Genomic DNA, 22,295 nt, shown 5'->3' on the forward strand with positions numbered 1-22,295 from the left:
TGTACAGACCCGTATGAAGTTTGCCAATGAACATCTAAATGGTTTAGAGAAGGATTAGGAGAAAGTGCTGTGGTCAGATGAGACCAAAATTGAGCTCTTTGACATTAACTCGACTCGCTGTGTTTGGAGGAAGAAAAATGCTGACTATGACTCTAAGAACACCATCCCTGCAGTCAAGCACGGAGGTTGAAATGGTTTGGGGCTGTTGTTCTGCTAAAGGTACAGGCCGACGTTGCCACATTGAGGGGCCAATGGACAGGGCCATGTATTGTAGAACTTTCTTCCCTCAGCCAGAATACTGAAGATGGGTCTTCCAGCATGACAATGGCCCAAAACAGACAGCTAAAGCAACAGAGGAGTGGCTCAAGAAAAATCACAATAAGGCCATGGAGTGGCCTAGCCAGTCTCCAGACCTTAGTCCTATAGAAAATTTATGGAGGGAGCTGAAACTTCAAGTTGCCAAGCGACATCCAAGAAACTTTAAGGATTTAGAGAAGATCTGTGAAGAATAGTTGACCAAAATCCCTCCTGTGATCGGTGCAAACCTGGTAACCAACTACAAGAAACGTCTTACCTCTGTGCTTGCCAACAAGGGTTTCTTCACCAAGTACGAAGTCATGTTTTGCTTGGGGATCAAATACTTATTTTACTCACTGAATTACAACTCAATGTATAACATCTGTATCGTGCTTTTTCTGGATTTTTCATTGATATTTTGTTACTATCATTTAAAAATACACTATGACAACAATTATAGACCCTTCATTTCTTTGCAAACGGGCAAACTTACAAAATCTGAAGGGGATCAAATAATTATTTTCCCCACTGTATAATTTTGCATGGGATCAGAATTACATTTAGACCAGGACAATCTTAGTTGCTCCATAATGATATGACAGAACATATCAAAGAATACTTCCATACTGCAGATACCTACCTGTCATCATCATCTGCATGAACATTGGTGCTTGCTGGTCCTTGGAGTGCAGGCAGTCCTTCTCCAACACCCTCATCAATGGAGCCTAACACACAAGAACAAAAGCATAAGCTGAAGTTCAGGTCTGATATACCATTCTTGCATTTGTAGGCCAAATTATTTATTATCAGATACAGGATTAAAGGGTTACCAAAGATAAATAATACATTGATTTGCATGAAATTGTTTTAAGTTACAATTCATTAAAAAAAATACATTAGCCACTTGTCTGCGGGGGCAAAGTTTTCATTTTTTACACGCGTTAAAATCTGCTTTTTTTTGCTAGAAATTACTTTAAACCCCCAAACTACAAAATATTTTCTGAAAGCAGATACCCTGAAGAACAAAATGGTGCCAGTTGCAATTTCTATGTTTCACGATATTTGCCCAGCTATTTATCAATAAATGAATTCATCATTTCAGGTAAAAAATACACTAAAATGAATTGTAGTGCAAACAAACACAACGTTATATTCAACTTTTTTGGAAAAACATAAAAGATGGGGTTGCATCAAGTTAACAGAAACCAAACATGTCAAGCCTTAAAATTGCTTGCATTCATGAAATCACAAAGAAAAAAATCTGATACCCAAAATTCTCCCTAGGCAACAATTTGAAAGCCTTTACATCAGGGTGGATAAAAATCAATGATTTTTTTTAAAAAACATTAAAAAAATCAGATTTTTTTTATTTAAATCGGATTTTTTTAAATAAAATGCTTTTTGAGGAAAATATATTACCATCCAAAGGTTATTCCATCATGAAATAAAGATTAGTTTTTTAATTATGTAGAATAAGGCTGTATATGTTTAATTTTTTTGGTAAATAAATTCCATTAATCCATTCACAATGTCATGCTCTTCCAGAGGTTTTTGTAAGATTACTGGGCAGTTTCTCTGCCTACAAGATATTATCACAGATGCTTGGTTTACGTTTGCAGTTCTCAAAACTGAATTTGACTCAGCGGAGATCACATGCCTCTTCTTCACAGCAAAAATGTTGTAACATGAACAGAGTTAAGAAAAAGACCTTAATCCTAACTTCTACAAACCTATGAATACAGAATCAACCCCTTCAGTGCCAAGTTTCAAGAAGTTCAGTGAATAGAATAGAAACAATATTTTTCTGATTGTTTGGAGTGGAATAGATCTGCACAAGAAGAAAGTGAAACTAAGTGTGAGGAGGAAGGGGCTGACAGTCTAAGTTTCTTAATATATATATATTTTGTTTAGCCAAATTAGTTAACAAACATGGATGTTTGTTTAAGCAAATAACATGCTGTAATGTTATTGTTTCAGTTGAATAAATCTATTTAAATTGTTATTATTAAGGTAATAATTATTTTTCTCCTTCCTAAGTACAACAGAAAAGTTGTCCAAATATGAATGATTAACCTATTAAACTGGGGATAAAAAAAACTAATATGAAAAGTTGTTATTCTAAAAATCTTCATCTACTCGTATATTAAAGTTATACCAGCAAGAATTAGTCTTTATGTAGAAAACTATGATTTAAATCAAGCCTTACTGACTAGTGATTTAAATCAGTTTGATTTAAATCAAATCCACCCTGCTTTACATGTTAATAATTTAGATTTACCTGTGAATGGCTGATACCTCAAACATGTAGCACAGCTGTGTTTACATACACAACCTCACTCCATACTGTGAGTTTGCACAAGCTTGTGTACAAAAATGATGGGGTGCTTCCAATTTTTTAAATATTTTTTTTAAACAATTATTCTTTAAAAAAAAAAAAAAATTAGCTGCTTTAATAAAGGGGCTAAGGGGTGGGGTGTGTGTCTCCTGAGATATCAGGAGTCTTTTAGACTACAACTGCAACAAATCAACCACGGAAAGACAGCAGTGAACATGGGTGTGAGGTAATACACTTCTGGGTTCATTAGTAACAGGGGGCAAAGAAGAATGGATGTTCTTGCTCTCAATACTACAGCCATTTTATACAGCCCTGGGTTTTTCATAGGAACTGGACAGCCATGGAACTACTGCGCGCTGTAAAAGTGAGCCACCCCTGCCACTAATACCTGCAGCAGCTGTGAGCTTGCTTTAATCTCTTCAATACCAGAATGTTTATAAATGTACTTTGTTACACAAAGGGTTAAGGAATGCAGGATACATTTGGTTATGCCACTGCCTTTAGGACAATAGACACCAGCAAACAAACAGAGAGCCCAGTATAACCCCTTCCCACCCAAGCCTGCCGTAGATTTAAAGCAAGCAATAGTAGAAGTGTTTAAAAACAGAGAGGAGGGACTCGTCTACCTTAATGTAATCCAACAAATGGATTTTACAGTAATTCAAAATCCTATATTTTTATTTGTACAATAAGGAACAATGGATAAAGCATTCAGGCACATTAGGACATCAAAAAAACAGTCTAACTGAGCAATGGACTACACAGCAAATAAAAAGGTAAAAGGCCCACTTAACCCAGCAGGTTGACACAGGTGCTACAACAGGGACTAAGAGCCATCTGAAGAACCTTACAAGTGAAGCCAGTATCAGCTGGGACCTGAACATCCGCTTGGAAAAACTTAGCAAAGGGGAAGCAAGTCATCCTCTAACGTGACCTTTGGGAATGACAAATCAGAAGAACATCCCTGATAGGTTCAAAGGGGGGTTTTGGAAGAGTCAACAGAACTTGGATGATATCCCATGGAGTAACTGGGAAACATACAGGAGGAATATTATTGGCAATATCTTCTATGAAAACCCTGACCAGGCAAGAGGTCTCTGAAAATAACTGCTAAGGCTAAGAATTGACCCTTGATGGCATTTCAAGCCCGGGGCGGGGGCGGCAGCAGGATCGGGAATGTGTTACATGTTCCTCCTTAAAAATGGATGGAACATGTAACATGTTACCAAAGGTGAACTTACCCTGTAATTACTGGGGAATTCCCCTTCCTAATTATTAATGCCTGGGATGTGCAAGGTAGATAGGTCAGTGACATGAATTTCCACGCAAGCCAACATTTGTTCAGCTTCTTGAGAGCTGCAAGACCTCTCACAACTTCCATTGTATTCACTCATTTCTTACGGGCCGCTCAGTTTACACCTGGGTGGAAATAAGGGACAAACACAAGGCCCCCTCTATGGAACTTTTCTGCTATCTATAGCTCAAACCTTGGGTAACTTCAATCCTTACTAATAAAGATCCAACCAAACAACTATCTGTGTTTGAACAAATTTGCCCCGGACGCCTCTCTCCCCTAAACTTATCTCAATTCTGTACTTGCAATTAACTAACCTGCGGATCCCCAATAGCCATGCTTACGTCTCCAGATGGGAAAGGGACCTCAAAAGGCACAAAAGATCATGCATGTTGGTCACAGATATGGTCAACCATGGTCAACTATGGTCAACCATGACCTCATGCTCCATCAATGTCCTCACCATGGAATCAGCCTTTAAAAACAGTGACAAGATGGTATCTTGTCCCATCCTGCCAAGCTTTACTCCACTTATCTTCCTCCAACACTTGTTTTCGTGGCTGTAATGCACCGGGCAACGTTCTACACATGTGGTGGACATGCCAATCCAACACTTATCTTTTTGTCCTGGAATCAAGATGCTGCTCTATTATTGGTGTGTTTGGGGTCATTGTCTTGCCCATTTCTAGGGCATTTCCTCCTCAGCATAAGGCAACATTGACCTCTTTAAAGTATTTTGATGTATTCAAACTGATCCACGATCCCTGGTATGCGATAAATAGACCCAACACCCCATATCATGATGCTTGCTCCACCCTGCTTTACTGTCCTCACAGTGTACTGGGGCTTGAATTCAGTGTTTAGGGGTCACCTGACAAACTGTTCGCAGCCCCTAGACCCAAAAAGAACCATCTTGCTTTCATCAGTACACAAAATGTTGCGTCGTTTCTCTTTAGGCCAGTCAGTGTGCTCTTTGGCAAATTGTAACCTCTTCAGCACGTCGTTATTTTAACAGTGGGACTTTGAGGGGGCGTCTTCCCAATAGCTTGGCTTCATGTATCTCCTAGATTGTAAGCTCTAACGAGCAGGGCCCTCTGTTTCCTCTTGTACCAAATTGTATTATAACTGTTATGTCTACCTTCATTTTATAAAGCGCTGCACAAACTGTTAGCGCTATATAAATCCTGTAAAATAATAATAATAATATAGACGTATTCTAATTATTACAGTACTCACAGGTAACTTTAGACCACCTTCCATCACCCTGGAGTTGATCATTGGCTAAGTCTTTGCCATTTTGGCTATCCTTCGATCCATTTGAATGGCAGCTTTCCATTTTTTTCCTGGTTTTGGTTGCCATTTTAAAGCACTTGAGATCATTTTATTTCACACTAAAATATGAGATAGTAGTTCACACATATTGCAGTACATGTTTAAGCTGCCCAACTGCATCAAAGTAACCCTTCTATGGTCCGTCCTGCTCTGCCACCGCAAATGCGACTGTGGACACAATGCCAACCTGGAACAACCAGACAAAAATTGGGGGAGACCTACCACGGGTGTAGAAATTTTTGAAAAAACTACTTGTCCAGGGTCTAAATCAGTGTACCAATCTACTTGTCTCTCATGACAATCTACTTGTCCAGATAAAAAAAAAAAAATTTTTTTAACCAAAACCATATTTTAATTTGAGGTGCTTTTAGGAATGTGTTGGGCTTTTAAAAACAAACTGGGCTTTATGGCAACTTAAATGTTTAGGATTTTTAACATTGTGCTGTTTGTCTCCTCCTCACCCCTCTGACTCTCGCCAGCATCGCACCCGGGGACTAGCAGGGTGGGGAGAGACCTTGTACTGTAATGAGCATTGATTGGGTGCTCATCAGGAAAGGGGAGTGTCAGGCTTATCCCCTATCCCTTTCGTTGCCAGAGCCATTTTTGCACATTTAAAAAAAAAAAAAAATATTCCTGAAGATTACACAAAACCCCCAAACATTATATATTTTCTGAAAGCAGAGACCCTAGAGAATAAAATAGTAGTTCCAATTTTGTATGTCACACAATATTACCACAAAGGTCTAGGAAAAGCAAATATTCAGCAAAAAATACACTTCAGTTAACCTGTTGGTGCCGACCATACCGTCAACCCACACATGGCAAGAGCACGTGCCCTGCGCGCTCCCGGCGTATTTATCAGCACCTCATGGAAAGGTCTTGATTGCTACTTGTGATCGGGACCTTTCCAATCATGTGACCGCTATATTTTATATAGGGGATACTTTTAAAGCCTCCTATAATCATCCGTTTGTCTGGTACTAGAATTATTGCTCTCATTCCGGCATGCGTGCCGATATGCAACATGTATGTTGAAATGGATGTTTTCACGTGTAGGCACCCCAATGTGTGTGTTTACATTTGTACATGTGTATATGTGGGGCTCAAAATAGTTTTTTTTTTTTTTTGGGGGGGGGGGGTTATGTGCTTGGGTGTAACTTTTCTACAATTAGTAAAGTCCAGGGGTTGCCAACTTAGCAGGGTGCGTGGAAGCATTTGTCCGGCACCGTAGTTGCCCACATGCTTCCACCTAACAAGTATGGGAAAAAAACTACCTGCCCAGACGCCCGAAAATGCGTGTCCCGGGCATGGGGTGATACAAATCGCACATCCCTGGCTACTAGGTTTAAGTCTGGTTACTGGCCTACTATGCAACTGAAACAAGATATACCTGTGCTCAAATCCCAATAGCTTGTACATGCATTTATCAGGTGCTAAAGCGGCGTAGCCACATATTCAACACTAGAAATCCTATGGGCATAAAACCCCCTCTCTGCTATAGGCCTCCAGTCAGTTACAAGCAGCGTCAAAGCAGCAAACTCCATAGAGGAGCGGGGACTGTGTCCATCAATGAACTCAGAGAATGGAATTTTACAGTAAGTAACAATAAATGCTGTTTTCTCTTACGTTCAATGACGGACACAGCTGCTGCTTCCATAACCAAACAGGGATGTCCCAAAGCAGAGGAGCGGGTAAACCAACGAATCAAGAAAAACCCCACAGCAACCTGCCAACATTCTGGACCACCTTGAAGGGGCACCCAAGAGTCCTAAACAGCCACCTGCAAAATTTACAGGCCAAAACTAGCATCAGAGGATGCCCAACAGACAAACTGTATAAAAATTGTCGGAAACGAGAGCACAGAAGACCAGGTGGCCACCGTGCAAACCTGAGACAGATGTTGGATTTCAGAATGCCCAGGCGCTAACCACCGTGGGGGAGTACGCCATCATGGGAAAGGAAGGATCCTTCCCCTTAATAGTGTGTGCCTGCACAAGCGTCAGCAAATCCAATGGAAAAAAAGTGGCAGAGGAAGCCTCCATGCCAGTCCTCAGACCGACCATGACCACAATAGAGAATCGGACCTTCAGACAGTGGCCATCATAGAAGTACACATGATCATGTGAACCAAGCCATGAGTGTAGAGCCAATACTCCAGTCAATCAGCATATACGAATCCGGTTTAGCAGTAGTGGTGCTATCCCCCTTCTGGAACAATAGGTATGACCAATCCTGATATCCAAACTTCTTTTAGGCAGGATGATAAACTACGCAAAAATTAAATAAATAAAAATAATCACAAATAAATAAATGTCCGTGCAAGACCTTGAGAACGCCCTGTGGATGGGGCGAAACGGGTTGACGCACTTCCGGTCTGCCGTCATCTTGGCCTACGTCACTTCCGGTATTTGGAACGCACGCCAACTTTTGCGGTTCAAGCGGTCATTTTAGAGGTGGAAAGCTGGTCATCTTCTACAGTGATTCTTAAAGCCTGAGATCCCTATATTTACAATTTGGAAACTTGTTCCTTTGAAGCCTTTGAGGCTATTAAACAAGGCCTGTTATTTTATTGAAACATGTGAGTGTCCTTATTCTATCGATTTATATGGTATTGAGTGGCAGTATTACACTATGTAGCCTTTCTTTCCTTGCACATTATTGAGGATTCCATGGAGAAGTAGAGTGGAGTCGATTGCTGTATCTACGCCGGGTGAAGAAGGCGATTTGAGTTCCTCCTGAGGGGCTATAGGATCCCTTATATCCTATGAGGCTTATTACTCACCTCCATCTGGTGAGTGCGGTCAATATTATTTTTCACGTGGTGATTAGGTGGAAGCACATTTTGGAACATTGTCTTGAAAATCCTTTTGGGAAAATAAGGACTTATGTTTGAAATATTATATTATATATATATATATATATATATATATATTTTTTTTTTTTTTTTTTTGCACGGACATTTATTTATTTGTGATTATTTTTATTTATTTAATTTTTGCGCTGTTTTTTTGTGTTATTCATTATTGGTGGTTTTCACTGGTGCACAGCTGCATAATTGTATACTTTCTTTGATTGGCGCTGGGATTTTTTAGATTGGTTGAGGATGATAAACTCACCAACTCACATATATACTGGAAAGAAGAAGAGAAATCCACCCATAGTGTAATACTGTATGTTTATTTTAAATGTCATAAACCAACAAATTGCTCAATCACATTTCCATTGATAAAAACAAGCTTATAGAGCCTCATGTGTGAAATGCTGGGTATACTCTCTGGGTGTACCAAAATGGCGCCTACGCCGGAAGTGACGTCACCATGTTTCCGTAAGTTTAAGGTATGCATGTACATTGTCTCACCATTTTCTTCAGTGTGTGATGTTTATTTCTTGTTTACACATCTATATATTTTTTGCACATTATCATACGCTATTGTCCTTTCTTGATGCGTATATATTTTATTTTTGTTAGAATTTAATTGAGATTTATATGTATGCACTAAATGTGCCATTTACGTGTATTTAGGTACTGTGTACGGAAGAGCAACACCATTTTCTTTTTTATGTTTGCAACGTATTCAGGTATATAGCCAGGTGATAGCAGCTTCCTGATCTTTATATTTATCTTTATTCTGAGTAGCGCAGGTGGTTTACATACTACTCCCTGTGGTTCAGAAACCTAGCTGTCAATATCCAGGCAGTCAAAGCCAGCAAAGGGAAAGCAGGGTGGAACACCGTCCTTAGATAGAAGGTCCTCCTGAAAAAGCAGCCGCCATGAAGCGCCTGCTCCCATCGCACCATGTTGGCGTACAGAGGCCAGTCCGGAGCCACCAAGATACCCAGGATCCTATCGGCCTCTATTATGCACAGTAGATAAGGAATCTACTAGTAGAAACAGAAAAGAAGATTCACCTCTGGCATCCCCCAGCAAAGGCAGAGCTGATGGAACACCTTTTGTTGCAGAGATCATTCGTCTTGATCCAGCGTCTTACAGCTGAGATAATCTGCTTGCCAGTTTTTGACCCCCATAATATGTACGGCGGAGAGAGCTGAAACTAACCTACCCACCCATCTCAGGGTTTGAGATGCCTCCAGCGCCGCTGCTGCGCCTCTCTTGACTCCTTGAAGATTGACATACGTTACCACAGTGGTGTTATCTGACTGGATCCTGATCAACAGACCCTGTAGGCGATCTTTCCAAAATGTCAGTGACAGTCAGATCGCCCCGAAGCTCCAGGACAATGATAGTCAGTCGACCCTCCTCTGGAGTCTAGCGACCCTGAGCCAATTCCGAACCCAAGACTCTTCCCCAGCCCGATGCGCTGGCATCTATCATGACCACAGTCTATCAAAAGGGAAGGACTTTCTGTTCCCTAGAGACAGAGACCACAGCCGTCAGAGAAGAAAAGCCCTCATCACCTGCTCCATTTGAATCTGACTGTCCAAGGAAGCAGAAGACCCGTTTCTTTTGGATAGGATTTCCTTCTGCAGTGTTCTCATATGGAACTGGGCATATGGAATAGCTTCAAAAAGGTAGCCACCATCAAGCCCAAAACCTGAATGCAAAAATGCCAGGAGGGCCGCTTGCATGCCAAGAGCTGCCGCACTGCTGACCAAAGTTTATGTAGTTCATCTGACGAGAGGAACACCCTGACTTGCTCCAAACCAAGAGTAAGCCCCAGAAACTCCAAGTTCTTGGTCAGGGCCAACACAAACTTCTTGAGGTTTAGGATCCACCTGAAGTCCTGTAGAGAATGCCGAGTGGTCTCCACGCCGGCCAGCAGGGACGAATGGGTCTCCGCAAGCAGGAGCAAGGCAACTAGGAAACTGATCACAGCAATCCCTCGTTGTCTCAGCAAGGCCAGGACTGGGACCATGACCTAGATAAATAACCAGGGAGCATAGACCAGATTGAAGGGCAGCACTACAAATTGGTAATGCACATCCCCGATAGCAAAGCATAGGAAACGCTGATGTCCCTCACAGATGAGAATGTGCAGGGAGGTGTACTTGATGTCTACAAGACCTAGAACATGCCTCTGGTAAAGAGGCCACCCCTGAGCGAATGGACCCCAATATGGGTTTTACTAACCTGACAGCTTATTATTTTAAAAAGGAAACCTTCATTTGGTGTGCAAATATTAAAAGATTTGGATTCCTTACATTTAAAGAGTACCTATCATTTTAGATCCATCATGGCAGCGCCTGTTAGCGGGCATCTACTCACCTGCTGCCGCCACGTCCCTCACCTTGTGCAACAGCAGAATCACCAGCCATCCCATTAAAGTGAATGAGACTGGCGGTGAGTCAACAGCAGGTCAGAGGAGGAGCCTCTGCGGGACAGAGATGACAATTGCTCTTTAACCACTTCCCGACCGGCCGTTGTATATAAACGGCCGGACGGTGGCAGTGCAGGGTCGGGTGGCCGTTTATAAATGGCCTCCCCGCACCCTGCTTGCGCGCGCTCCCTGGGAGCGCACAGCACCGCGATCCGGTGCCCGCTGTGTCCTCCGGACACAGTGAAACACCGATCGTCGGACAGGACCTCTGTACGAGGTCCCGATCATGTGATCACCGATTGGCCAATCAGTGATCACATGCAAAGTAGCAAGCAAGATGTCACTTGTGACATCATTGCTTACTACGTGTGAAATCTTTGAATGATCACAGAGGTCACATGGTACAAGGCTATTCACAACAGCCTTGTACCATGTGACAAGCTGTGACCAATCACAGCTCACTCTGTATTTCTCAATGACTGCAAGAATGCAGACAGAGAGAAAGAGAAATGATTGCTTTTACATCCTATATGGGTGTAAAAGCAATCGGTGTAAAAAAAAAAAAAAGAAAAAAGAAAAAAATCTTCATCACCCCCCACAAGTAGTACAGTGTCACCATGGTGACACTGTACTGCTAGGGTGACAGTATGTAGAAAAAAAAAATAAATAAAAACTAATTTGGATTTTTTTTTTTTTTTACTAAAAAGATAACGGAATACATTTTGGCCAAGATTTATGATGAAATATTATTTATTTGCAAAATTTAAAAAAAAAACACTTTTTTTCAAAATTTTTGGACTTTATCATTTACATAGCAAAAAAAATAAAAATACCACCAAAATAAAGCTTTATGTGTCTCAAAAAAATGGTAAAAAAATCATTTGGGTACAGTGTGGCATGACTGCGCAATTGTCATTCAAAGTGTGTAGCGCTGAAAGCTGAAAATTGCCCTGGTCAGGAAGGGGGTAAAAGTGTTCAGTCTGGAAGTGGTTAAAACTTATGATTTAAATCAAGCCTTTTCACTAGTGATTTAAATCATGATTTAAATTGTGCTTAAATCAACTTCAAATCCACACTGCTTTCACATGACAGCGAATAGTCAACTGGTCAGATTTAAACACATTCCTAGGTACTACATCAGAGTTTGTGTAAAACACCATGCTGCTGCCAACGTGTATCATACAGTGGGGCAAAAAAGTATTCAGTCAGCCACCAATTGTGCAAGTTCTCCCACTTGAAAAAATGAGAGAGGCCTGTAATTGGCATCATAGGTAGACCTCAACTATGAGAGACAAAATGAGAAAAAAAATCCAGACAAATCACATTGGCTGATTTGGAAAGAATTTATTTGCAAATTATGGTGGAAAATAAGTACTTGGTCACCTACAAACAAGCAAGATTTCTGTCTCTCACAGACCTGTACCTTCTTCTTTAAGAGACTCCTCTGTCCTGCACTCATTACCTGTATCAATGGCACCTGTTTGAACTTGTTATCAGTATAAAAGACACCTGTCCACAACCTCAAACAGTCACACTCCAAATTCCACTATGGTGAAGACAAAAGAGCTGTCAAAGGACACCAGAAACAAAATTGTAGACCTGCACCAGGCTGGGAAGACTGAATTTGCAATAGGTAAGCAGCTTGGTGTGAACAAATCAACTGTGGGAGCAATAATTAGAAAATGGAAGACATACAAGACCACTGATAATCTCCCTCGATCTGGGGCTCCATGCAAGATCTCACCCCGTGGGGTCAAAATGATCACAAGAACGGTGAGCAAAAATCCCAGGACAACACGGGGGGACCTAGTGAATGACCTGCAGAGAGCTGGGACCAACGTAACAAAGGCTACCATCAGTAACACACTACGCCGCCACGGACTCAGATCCTGCAGTGCCAGACGTGTCCCCCTGCTTAAGCCAGTACATGTCCGGGCCCTTCTGAAGTTTGCTAGAGAGCATTTGGATGATCCAGAAGAGGATTGGGAGAATGTCATATGGTCAGATGAAACCAAAATAGAACTGTTTGGTAGAAACACAACTCGTCGTGTTTGGAGGAGAGAGAATGCTGAGTTGCATCCAAAGAACACCATACCTACTGTGAAGCCTGGGGGTGGCAACATCATGCTTTGGGGCTGTTTCTCCGCAAAGGAACCAGGACGACTGATCCATGTACAGGACAGAATGAATGGGGCCATGTATCGTGAGATTTTGAGTGCAAACCTCCTTCCATCAGCAAGGGCATTGAAGATGAAACGTGGCTGAGTCTTCCAACATGACAATGATCCCAAACATACCGCCCGGGCAACTAAGGAGTGGCTTCGTAAGAAGCATTTCAAGGTCCTGGGGTGGCCTAGCCAGTCTCCAGATCTCAACCCCATAGAAAACCTTTGGAGGGAATTGAAAGTCTGTGTTGCCCAGCGACAGCCCCAAACCATCACTGCTATAGAGGAGATCTGCATGGAGGAATGGGCCAACATACCAGCAACAGTGTGTGCCAACCTTGTGAAGACTTACAGGAAACGTTTGACCTCTGTCATTGCCAACAAAGGATATATAACAAAGTATTGAGATGAACTTTTGATATTGACTAAATACTTATTTTCCACCATAATTTGCAAATAAATTCTTTCCAAATCAGCCAATGTGATTGTCTGGATTTTTTTTCTCATTTTGTCTCTCATAGTTGAGGTCTACCTATGATGCCAATTACAGGCCTCTCTCATCTTTTTAAGTGGGAGAACTTGCACAATTGGTGGCTGACTAAATACTTTTTTGCCCCACTGTATATTGGTGGCAGCAAAAGGGTTAACCTCAAGCTTTGTTGACAAAGAATTCATTTTAGTGGACTATTCTGCAGATACTTGCTCAATGAATGTTTACATTGATAGCAATTAATACAATCATACCTGCTACAAGAGAGTGCCAAATTGGAGGGTCTGCCTAATATAATCACACGAGTCCCAGGGTTGTAACAAACACTACATTTCCCTGGCATTCATATAGACACACATCATCATATCTAAACAGTGAAATACTGAATGTTTAAATCCCTACTGCAGGGAATTTCTCATCTGATCTCAAGTTCTATGAACATTGCTGTTAAAAGCTGCATGCCAAATCAAAAAAGAAAAAGGAATGAGAACTCTGGGAAATCTTATTTACAAACCGAATACCATCTTTTACTAGCAAAAGCTGAAAATGACTACAATGTACAATATATTAGAATACGAAAAAAAATTATTTTGCTTAGGCATGCTATCTTATCTAAATCTTCTGCAGATTTTTTAATAAATTATACTTTAAAAGCATATGGTTTATGTAGCACTGTGGAGAGTTGGCCTGTGTCACGCGCCGACTGACGGTAGCCTCTAGTGGCCCACTGGCCGGAGTCCCTCAGGGCGCGGAGTCTAAGCCTCGGTCGGCTGGTTCACCAGAGCCCCTGATGATGGGGATGGACTTGAAGCAGCCTGAGACCAGGTCGTGCCCCCCTGAGTAACACCAGCTGTGGTAAAGGCAACCGCCAATGGCGTAGAGCAGGTAGGAGCCAGATGTGAAGAGGTATAGCGAGGTCAGACAGGCCGGGTTGGTAACAGCGGAGCAGACGGTACAGATCGAATAGTCAAGTCACAAGCCGGGTTCAGCAACAGGAGGTCAGGCACTGGGAGCAGGCAGAGAATGGTCAGGATGAGCCAAGGGTCAGGACTGGAGAAAGCAACGGTATTAGGATCAGGCTGGGTCGGCAACAAGACAATCAGGCACACAGGGCATATAGGAACACAGGAACAAGGAATTAAGACCATAAGGCGATTTTGAGATGCACAGGGCTGGTTTAAATAGGCCGCCCTGTGCTCTCATTGGGTGACAGGCTCGCGCCCGCGATCGCGCATGCGCGGCCGCCGCGATCACCCAAGTCCCAGCGCTCGCCGGCTAGTATGAGTGGGCGATCTGCGCATGCGCGCACCTCCGAGCGGCCGGGATCCCTGACATTGCCCCCCCCTATGGGCAGCCTCCGGATGCCCAACTGACCTCTCCTTTGAGGATGGTTGTGATGAAATTTTCGAATTAACCTGGGAGCATGGACGTTCTGGACTGGTTCCCATGAATTTTCCTCCAAGCCATAGCCTTTCCATTTAATCAGATATTGTAACTGGCCTCCCCTCCTTCTGCAACCCAAAATTGCCTCCACCTCGAACTCTTCTTCTCCGCTACTGTCCAAGGCTACCGGGGGTCTTGATCTGCGATCTGGGAAGGGATCTGGGGTTGCAGGTTTCAACAGGGATACGTGGAATACTGGATGTATCCGGAAAGACTCAGGAAGAGCCAATTCAAAAGTTACCTCGTTGATCTGTTGCTTTACCGGAAAAGGGCCTATGAACTTAGGAGCCAAGCTTCTTTGATGGGCAAGCCATCATCGGGTTGGTTGTTGCTAACCAAACCTGAGTCTCCTGGGCGTATAATAAATTCCCCCTTCCTCCTCTTATCAAAAGCTTTCTTGTTATCCTCCTGGGCTTTCGTTACTGCTTCCTGTAGCAATTTATTGTTGGAAGAAAACAAATTTACGGTATCTTGAGCTGCCGGTACAGAGTTTTCTGGAATTAGATCCGGAAGGAAAGTGGGATGGATCCCATAGTTGGCGTAAAATGGTGATTGTTTTGTGGCGGAATGAGTTGCATTATTATAGGCGAACTCAGCTAGAGGTAGGAGTGCCAACCAATCGACTTGAAGGAAAGAGGTATAGCACCTGAGGTACTGCTCCAATGTCTGGTTGGTCCGCTCCGTCTGCCCATTCGTCTGTGGGTGATATGCCAAGGAGAATGACAGCTTGATTTCCAGCATTTTGCACAAGGATCTCCAGAATTTCGACGTGAACTGGACTCCCCAATCTGATACTATGTTTCTAGGCACTCCGTGCAGCCTTACTACTTCCTTGACGAAGAGTTGCGCGGTCTCGGGAGCCGATGGGGTATTCCTGAGCGTTAAAAAATTAGCCATCTTGGATAAGCGGTCAACCACCACGAATATTGCTGTGTGGTTTTGAGAAGGTGGCAGTTCTACAATGAAATCCACAGACACCATACGCTACAGTCTGTCGGGCACCGGTAAGGGTCTGAGTAGCCCCCAGGCTTTACTCCATGGAGGCTTACTCCTGTTACAGATGGCACAGGTTATGGCATAAGTTTCACAGTCCTTGGCCACCAAAATGTGCGCTGGGTCAGTTCCAGTGTCTTGCGGATTCCAAAGTGCCCTGCCAGTGGGTGGTCGTGACAGTAGCCCAAGACCAGAGTTCGGGCTCCCTCAGGAACTACAATCTGTTCCCCTTTCCATAATAATCCTTCTCAGTTTTGTACTGGGATTCCGGATGGCTTGGGAGCCCCCACAGATGCTGCTTGTAGCTTGGACAGGAGCTCTGATTGCAGTAGCAGGAAGTTACCCGCTGGTAAGATGGTATCAGGTTTCAGAGTTTCCTTGGGATCTTTGAACATACGTGACAAAGCGTCGAGTTTAGTGTTTTTGGAGCCAGGCCGGTAAGTTATGTGGAAAGAGAGCCTCGAGAAAACCAGCGCCCATCTGGCTTGTCGTGGTCTGAGCACTTGGCCGCCCTTAAGTACTCCAAGTTCTTGTGGTCAGTGTAAATCAAGACTGGGTGCAGGGCTCCTTCCAGCAGGTATCTCCATTCTTATAATGCAGCCTTGATTGCCAGGAGTTCTCGATCCCCAATATCATAGTTTCTCTCCGCAGGGGTGAGCTTCCTGGAGAAAAAGGCTACTGGATGCACGAGTTCTTTTATGCCACTTCTTTGTGACAGGATAGCACCCACTGCATTTTCGGATGCGTCTACCTCCAGGATGTATGGCAGGGATGCATCCAGGTGACTCAAGATAGGAGCTGCCGTAAATAACTTTTTCAGGGTCTCAAAGGCCGTCTGCGCTTCTGGTGTCCAATGAAAGCGTATCCCCGATCTGGTAAGCTGAGTGATGGGAGAGACCAGGCCCAAGAAATTCTTGATGAATTTTCTGTAAAAATTTGCAAATCCGATGAACCGCTGAACCCCCTTTTTGTCTGCGGGGACTGGCCACTCCAGGATTGCGGAGATCTTCTGGGGATCCATGGCAATCCCCGAGGTGGAGATGATCAATCCCAAAAACTGGATACTATCTTGCTCGAAGCAGCATTTCACCGCCTTGGCATACAGTCCGTGCTGGCGGAACAACTCCAGCACGCTCTTGACATGACCTCGATGTGTTTCTAAGGACGGGAGAAGATTAAGATGTCATCAAGATAGACAATCACAAAGATATCCAGATAGTCCTTGAAGATATCATTTACCAAGTGTTGGAAAGTCGCTGGGGCATTGCACAACCCGAATGGCATAACCAGGTACTCAAAGTGCCCAAATCGGGTGCGAAAGGCTGTCTTCTACTCATCCCCTTCACAGATACGGACCAAGTTATAGGCGCCACGAAGATCCAGCTTTGTAAAAATAGAGGCCGCCTTTAATCTCTGGAATAATTCGGGGACCAAAAGGAGAGGGTAGCGATTCTTCACTGTAACCTTGTTCAATTCCCGGTAGTCCACACAGGGCCTCAGCGACTGATCTTTTTTCTCCACAAAGAAGATTCCTGCTGGTGATGTGGAAGGGCGGATAAATCCTTTCTTGAGACTCTCCTCAATGTATTCTTTCAAGGCCCCCAACTCCCACTCTGATAGGGGAAAAATCCGGCCAAACGGAATCTCTGATCCCGGCAGGAGGTCTACTGGGCAATCGTATGCCAGATGTGGGGGAAGGATGTCCGCTCCTCGTGGGCTGAAGACGTCAAGATAAGAGTGGTAGGCCTGTGGAATAGCTTGAATTAATTCTTCATCCGTGGATACACAGCTTAGGGACTGAGTGACTCTGGGTGTCTTGAGGCAACAGTGTTTTTGACAGTAAGGAGACCTGAACTAAACTGCGCCTGTCTTCCAGTCGATGTGAGGGTCATGGGCTCATAGCCAAGGGAGTCCCAGGATTACTGGCAACAGGGGAGACGTGATGGCGTCCAAGCGGAGGAACTCCTGATGGTGCCCGGCTATCGTAGTGTGGATTGGAGGGGTCTCTTGATTCACCAAAACAGACTTTATCCGAGACCCATCCGCCAAAAATATGTTCAGGCCCCGCTCTTTGGTCTGCAATGGAAATCTGCTGCTGCGCTGCAAAGTCAAGGTCGATGAAGCAGCTACAGGCTCCCAAATCAATAATGGCCATCACTGGTACGACTCTTCCGGGGAGCTGGAACGAAACAGGCACAGCTAGATGAGTTACGTTGTTTAGGCAGGTAGGAGATACAGCAGACGAACAGATGCACACTTACTCATCTTCGTGGGGCACGTACGAACTATATGGCCAGCTTCTCCACAATACAGGAACAAATTGTTCAGCCGGCGCCTCTGACGTTCCTCAAACGACAGGGAAGGCCGTATCAAACCAATCTGCATTGGTTCAGGTCCCTCAGTCACTTCCTGACCTTGATTCCCCATTGGGGGAGAAGATTGGAGCGGAACTCGGGGCAACACCCATGTTGGCCTAGAACTCAGATTGGCCCTTTCTTGTCGGAGTTCCCGAAGCCTGCGGTCAATTTGAATGGCCACGTGAATCAATTCTTCCAGAGTGTCCGGAATGCCTACTCTGGCAGGCTCATCCTCCAGTGGTTCGGACAGGCCCAAACTAAATTGGTGACGCAGTGCTGCGTCATTCCACTGTGTGTCCCCACTCCAGCACCTGAATTTGGCCGCATAATCTTCTGCCGCCCGGCGGCCTTGTTGCAGGGAATGCATAGTCACTTCGGCCAAAGCGGCTCGCTGTGGGTCATCATAGAGTAGCGCCATTGCCTTAGAGAAAGATGACACAGTCTAAAATGGAATGATGATCCTCCATCAACCGATAAGCCCAGCCTTGGGGTTCTCCCTGCAGTAACGATATAATGAACCCCACTCTTACGGATTCCGAGGAAAAGGTTCGGGGTTGGAGATCAAAAGTATAGCAAGCAGGAGTTCTGGAAGGCCCTGAACTTCTTCCGGTCCGCATTAAAACGCTTGGGCGTAGGTACCCGTGGTTCTGGTGGGGGAATGGTGAGCACAGTCCTGGCGGAGGGTTCTGTGGAATCCTGGGCCGAAGATGGACCTGCCGTGGCTGCGGGCCCGGTTAGCGTCTGGATATGCCCTTCCAAATGCGTGTACCCTTCTTGCAGCGTTTTCACCGCCTGGGTAAGTGCCGCCAGGTGCTGGCATATTTCGTCCATAGGTGAGGGGCCTCTTCCTGGCTCAGTCATGGCCTTATGGTTCTGTCACGCGCCAACTGATGGTAGCCTCTAGTGGCCCAGTGGCCGGAGTCCCTCAGGGCGCGGAGTCTAAGCCTCGGTCTGCTGGTTCACCAGAGCCCCTGATGATGGGGATGGATTTGAAGCAGCCTGAGACCAGGTCGCGACCCCCGAGTAACACCAGCTGTGGTAAAGGCAATCGCCAATGCGTAGAGCAGGTAGGAGCCAGATGTGAAGAGGTATAGCGAGGTCAGACAGGCCGGGTTGGTAACAGCGGAGCAGACGGTACAGATCGGTAGGCAAAGAATAGTCAGGTCACAAGCTGGGTTCAGCAACAGGAGAGCAGGCAGAGAATGGTCAGGATGAGCCAAGGGTCAGGACTGGAGAGAGCAACGGTATCAGGATCAGGCTGGGTCGGCAACAAGACAATCAGGCCCACAGGGAATACAGGAACACAGGAACAAGGAAGTAAGACCATAAGGCGATATTGAGATGCACAGGGCTGGTTTAAAAAGGCTGCCCTGTGTTCTCATTGGGTGACAGGCGTGTGACCACGATCACACATGCGCGGCCGCCGCCATGACCGCCCAAGTCTCAGCGCTCGCCGGATAGTATGAGTCGGCGAGCTGCGCATGCGTGCACCTCCGAGTGGCCGGGATCCCTGACAGCCTGGGGCAAGGACTAATAGGGGGTACATTTGCGAGGGCAGATACATTTCTACAGCCCTGCCCTGGTGGCTCAGAGAGAGTGTGCTGGTGGTATGTAAAGGGGAGAGAGCTTTTTGTAGCCTAGATCCTAGTGAAAGCTGACACACTAGAATGTCTTGTACTTGAACCGGGGGTTGGTGAACCTGGTCTGTTGTGCTCTGAATTTGTGCTGAGCCTAAGCGCATATCTGGCTCTGTTCAAAGACTGTTATGCGCTGACAAGAAGCTGTTACAGATCTTGTTTTGCATTAAAGGAAACACCTGTATTTTTTGATCTGCTGACCAACAGAGCGGACTTAAGTTTATAAACAGTGTTGTGGATGCCTGCTTCCCCTCTGACCCCAACAGCGCATAACACATGAGAACCTGGCATCTATATAAACTCATTATCTGATCCTTTAGGTATGGTTATAGGCAAAACAAGAGACACAGCTAAACTCAACCCTCCTCTGAACACAATCCAGCTTCTTTCAACCAGCAATAATGATGTGCACACCTGTTGCACAGCAGCACAGACAATGCAATAAGCAATCTTGCAATGTCTGACCTTCTGTCCTCTGCTAGTAATTTAGAACTGACAGGACATATGATCAGATGAGCCAAGTGAAAAGTATGCAATGACTTCACTGAAAAGCACAAAGGTCTTCCAGAAATAAAATAAATAGAACATTTTTTTCATTGCTAGGCATAACAAGTCTTGTATTGTGAAACATTCCATAACAATGGTATTATCGTAGGCTGACACACACACAGGTCGGATTAGTAATAGGGACATCAGATGTGAAAACTGAGAGGAATTTCACATTACTACAAAATAAACCTACAACTGTTTTATAACCCTTTTCATGACCAGAGATCACTGATACGTAGATGCCCAGACCAAGCATTAGCAGCGTCAGTACCTGCCGGTTAATTTGGCAATACATTTCTGATTAATTTGCTTGCCTAAATGTTGAGATTTTTATATATATATATATATAAAACTTTTTTTTAACACTGTATTGTCTACAGTCCTGTTGCGCAGCCTGCTTTTGTGTGGCCCGCTGGTTGAAAAAAAAGTGAGCCGATTATCCCAACCACATTTTCAATGTGGATTGGGGAATCCTTCCTGTTGAGCTATTGTGTTCTATAGTTGGCAGCCCTGATTGTTTGGGAAAAACCGACAGGCGGATTTGTACAAAAGTCGATTGATAGATCAACTTGCATACAACCAGCTAGCCCATGCATGGATTAAAATTCGGTCCCTGCTGAACCAGCCAAATATCAATCCATGTATGACCGAATCTTCTTAATCTGTATTTAACTATTGCCCTGTTATAGCAATGATTTCTAGCAGTCTTGTGTCAAGAACAATTGAGTACTGTTCATGATGCTTTATTTACTTGCATCAACATCCAAATTTTCAGGACAAGCTTTCAGGGGGTGCTCCCTTCTTCAAGCGGTACTTGTACTGAAAATTTGGATGTTAGAGCAAATAAAAAGCATTACGGACAGTATTCAATCATACTTGTTGCAAATGCACGAATATGAATATAATCACCTCTAGCAGTCTTGTGTAATAGGTCTCTAGTCTATGGCTGTCTCTTGAAGCAAGTCCCTGTCTCCAACAATTCCTATAGCATGCTTATGGTCTCTGGAAGTCTCCTGCAGCATGTTCACAGTCTCTGACCATCTTTGCTACCAAGTCTGCAGTCTATGACCATCTCTTGTATTATGTGTACAGTCTCTGACAATCCCTTTTATTGTGTCCAGAATCTCTGGCCATCTCCTGTATTGTGTCCACAGTCTCTTTCAATCTCTTGTACCATGCCCATAGTCTTTGACTATATCCTGTTGTGTGTCTGCGATATAGAATATTCACTATATTTTATCTGCAGCCCTTTGGTGATGTTGGGGTCCGCATTTAAGGCTCACATATCAAGAACGTTCACCACCAGTGGTCTACAGCCTTGGTGTCCAGCATGTGGCCCTTAGTCACTTACGGTGTAGTTCTCAGGCCCCCTGCAGAAAGCAGTCTGCATTTTCATCATTCAAATGACACTAAACTAAAAAAAAAAAACTCTATTCAAATATGTATTGTTGGGGGGGGGGGGCATAGCAGAATAGTGGGTGTAGGCTGGCGCTTCCTCTGTCCTCTCCATCGAAGATCCATGCACTAAACCTGCGGGCATCGACTTACCAGGCCCGATCATCGTTTATCCTGTTTTGGAGGCTGCACCACTGACGGGGACATCTTTATGGAGCTCCAATCCTTAATTCGCCAAGGCTAAGAGACTTAAAGACACTTGACTTCTTCCTGACCCAACAGGCAAAGATAGCGCCTTACCCCACCGCTCTTCCAAGGAGAAGTACAAGGAGGCTGCTCAGAAAATTTTCACACGTACCCCAGCTAAGGATCCTCCAGCTCCTCTCGTAACACCAGAGGATTCCTCCGCCGCTCAATCAGAGGGCATCTTTGCCGTACCCTCCCAACCCAATGACCTGGAGGAACCAGAGCCTATCCTCCGAGATATCCTTTCTACAGTTACATCCTGCAACTCTTCCATCACAGCTCTCACTACTGAAATTAAGGGTGTAAAGGCTGAAATCACTTTTATTCAGCAAGACTTGCAGAAGTTGAGGGAGAGAACTTCGGCCTTGGAAAGGCGGGTGAGAATTATTGAAGACGACATGGCGCCAATACAGAGAGATGTTAAGTACACCATGCATCTTACTGCCCAGCACGCTGCTAGCCTAGATGACCTCTAAAACAGGCTGA

At 44.3% G+C, this 22,295-nt stretch overlaps 1 protein-coding gene across 1 annotated transcript in view; it reads right to left on the reverse strand.

The window, feature by feature from the left end:
- The window catches only part of ZBTB44 (zinc finger and BTB domain containing 44), a 121,480-nt gene that overhangs the window by 51,859 nt on the left and 47,326 nt on the right, over positions 1–22,295 (reverse strand). The window contains exon 3 of the mRNA XM_089660088.1: positions 938–1,022. Coding sequence (XP_089516214.1) covers positions 938–1,022 — 85 coding nt within the window. The remainder of the gene's footprint in view (positions 1–937; positions 1,023–22,295) is intronic.

This window comes from Staurois parvus, unplaced genomic scaffold (assembly GCF_062004578.1).
Source record: "Staurois parvus isolate SC_StPar_1 unplaced genomic scaffold, SC_StPar_1.0 ptg001200l, whole genome shotgun sequence".
Lineage (NCBI taxonomy): Eukaryota > Metazoa > Chordata > Amphibia > Anura > Ranidae > Staurois > Staurois parvus.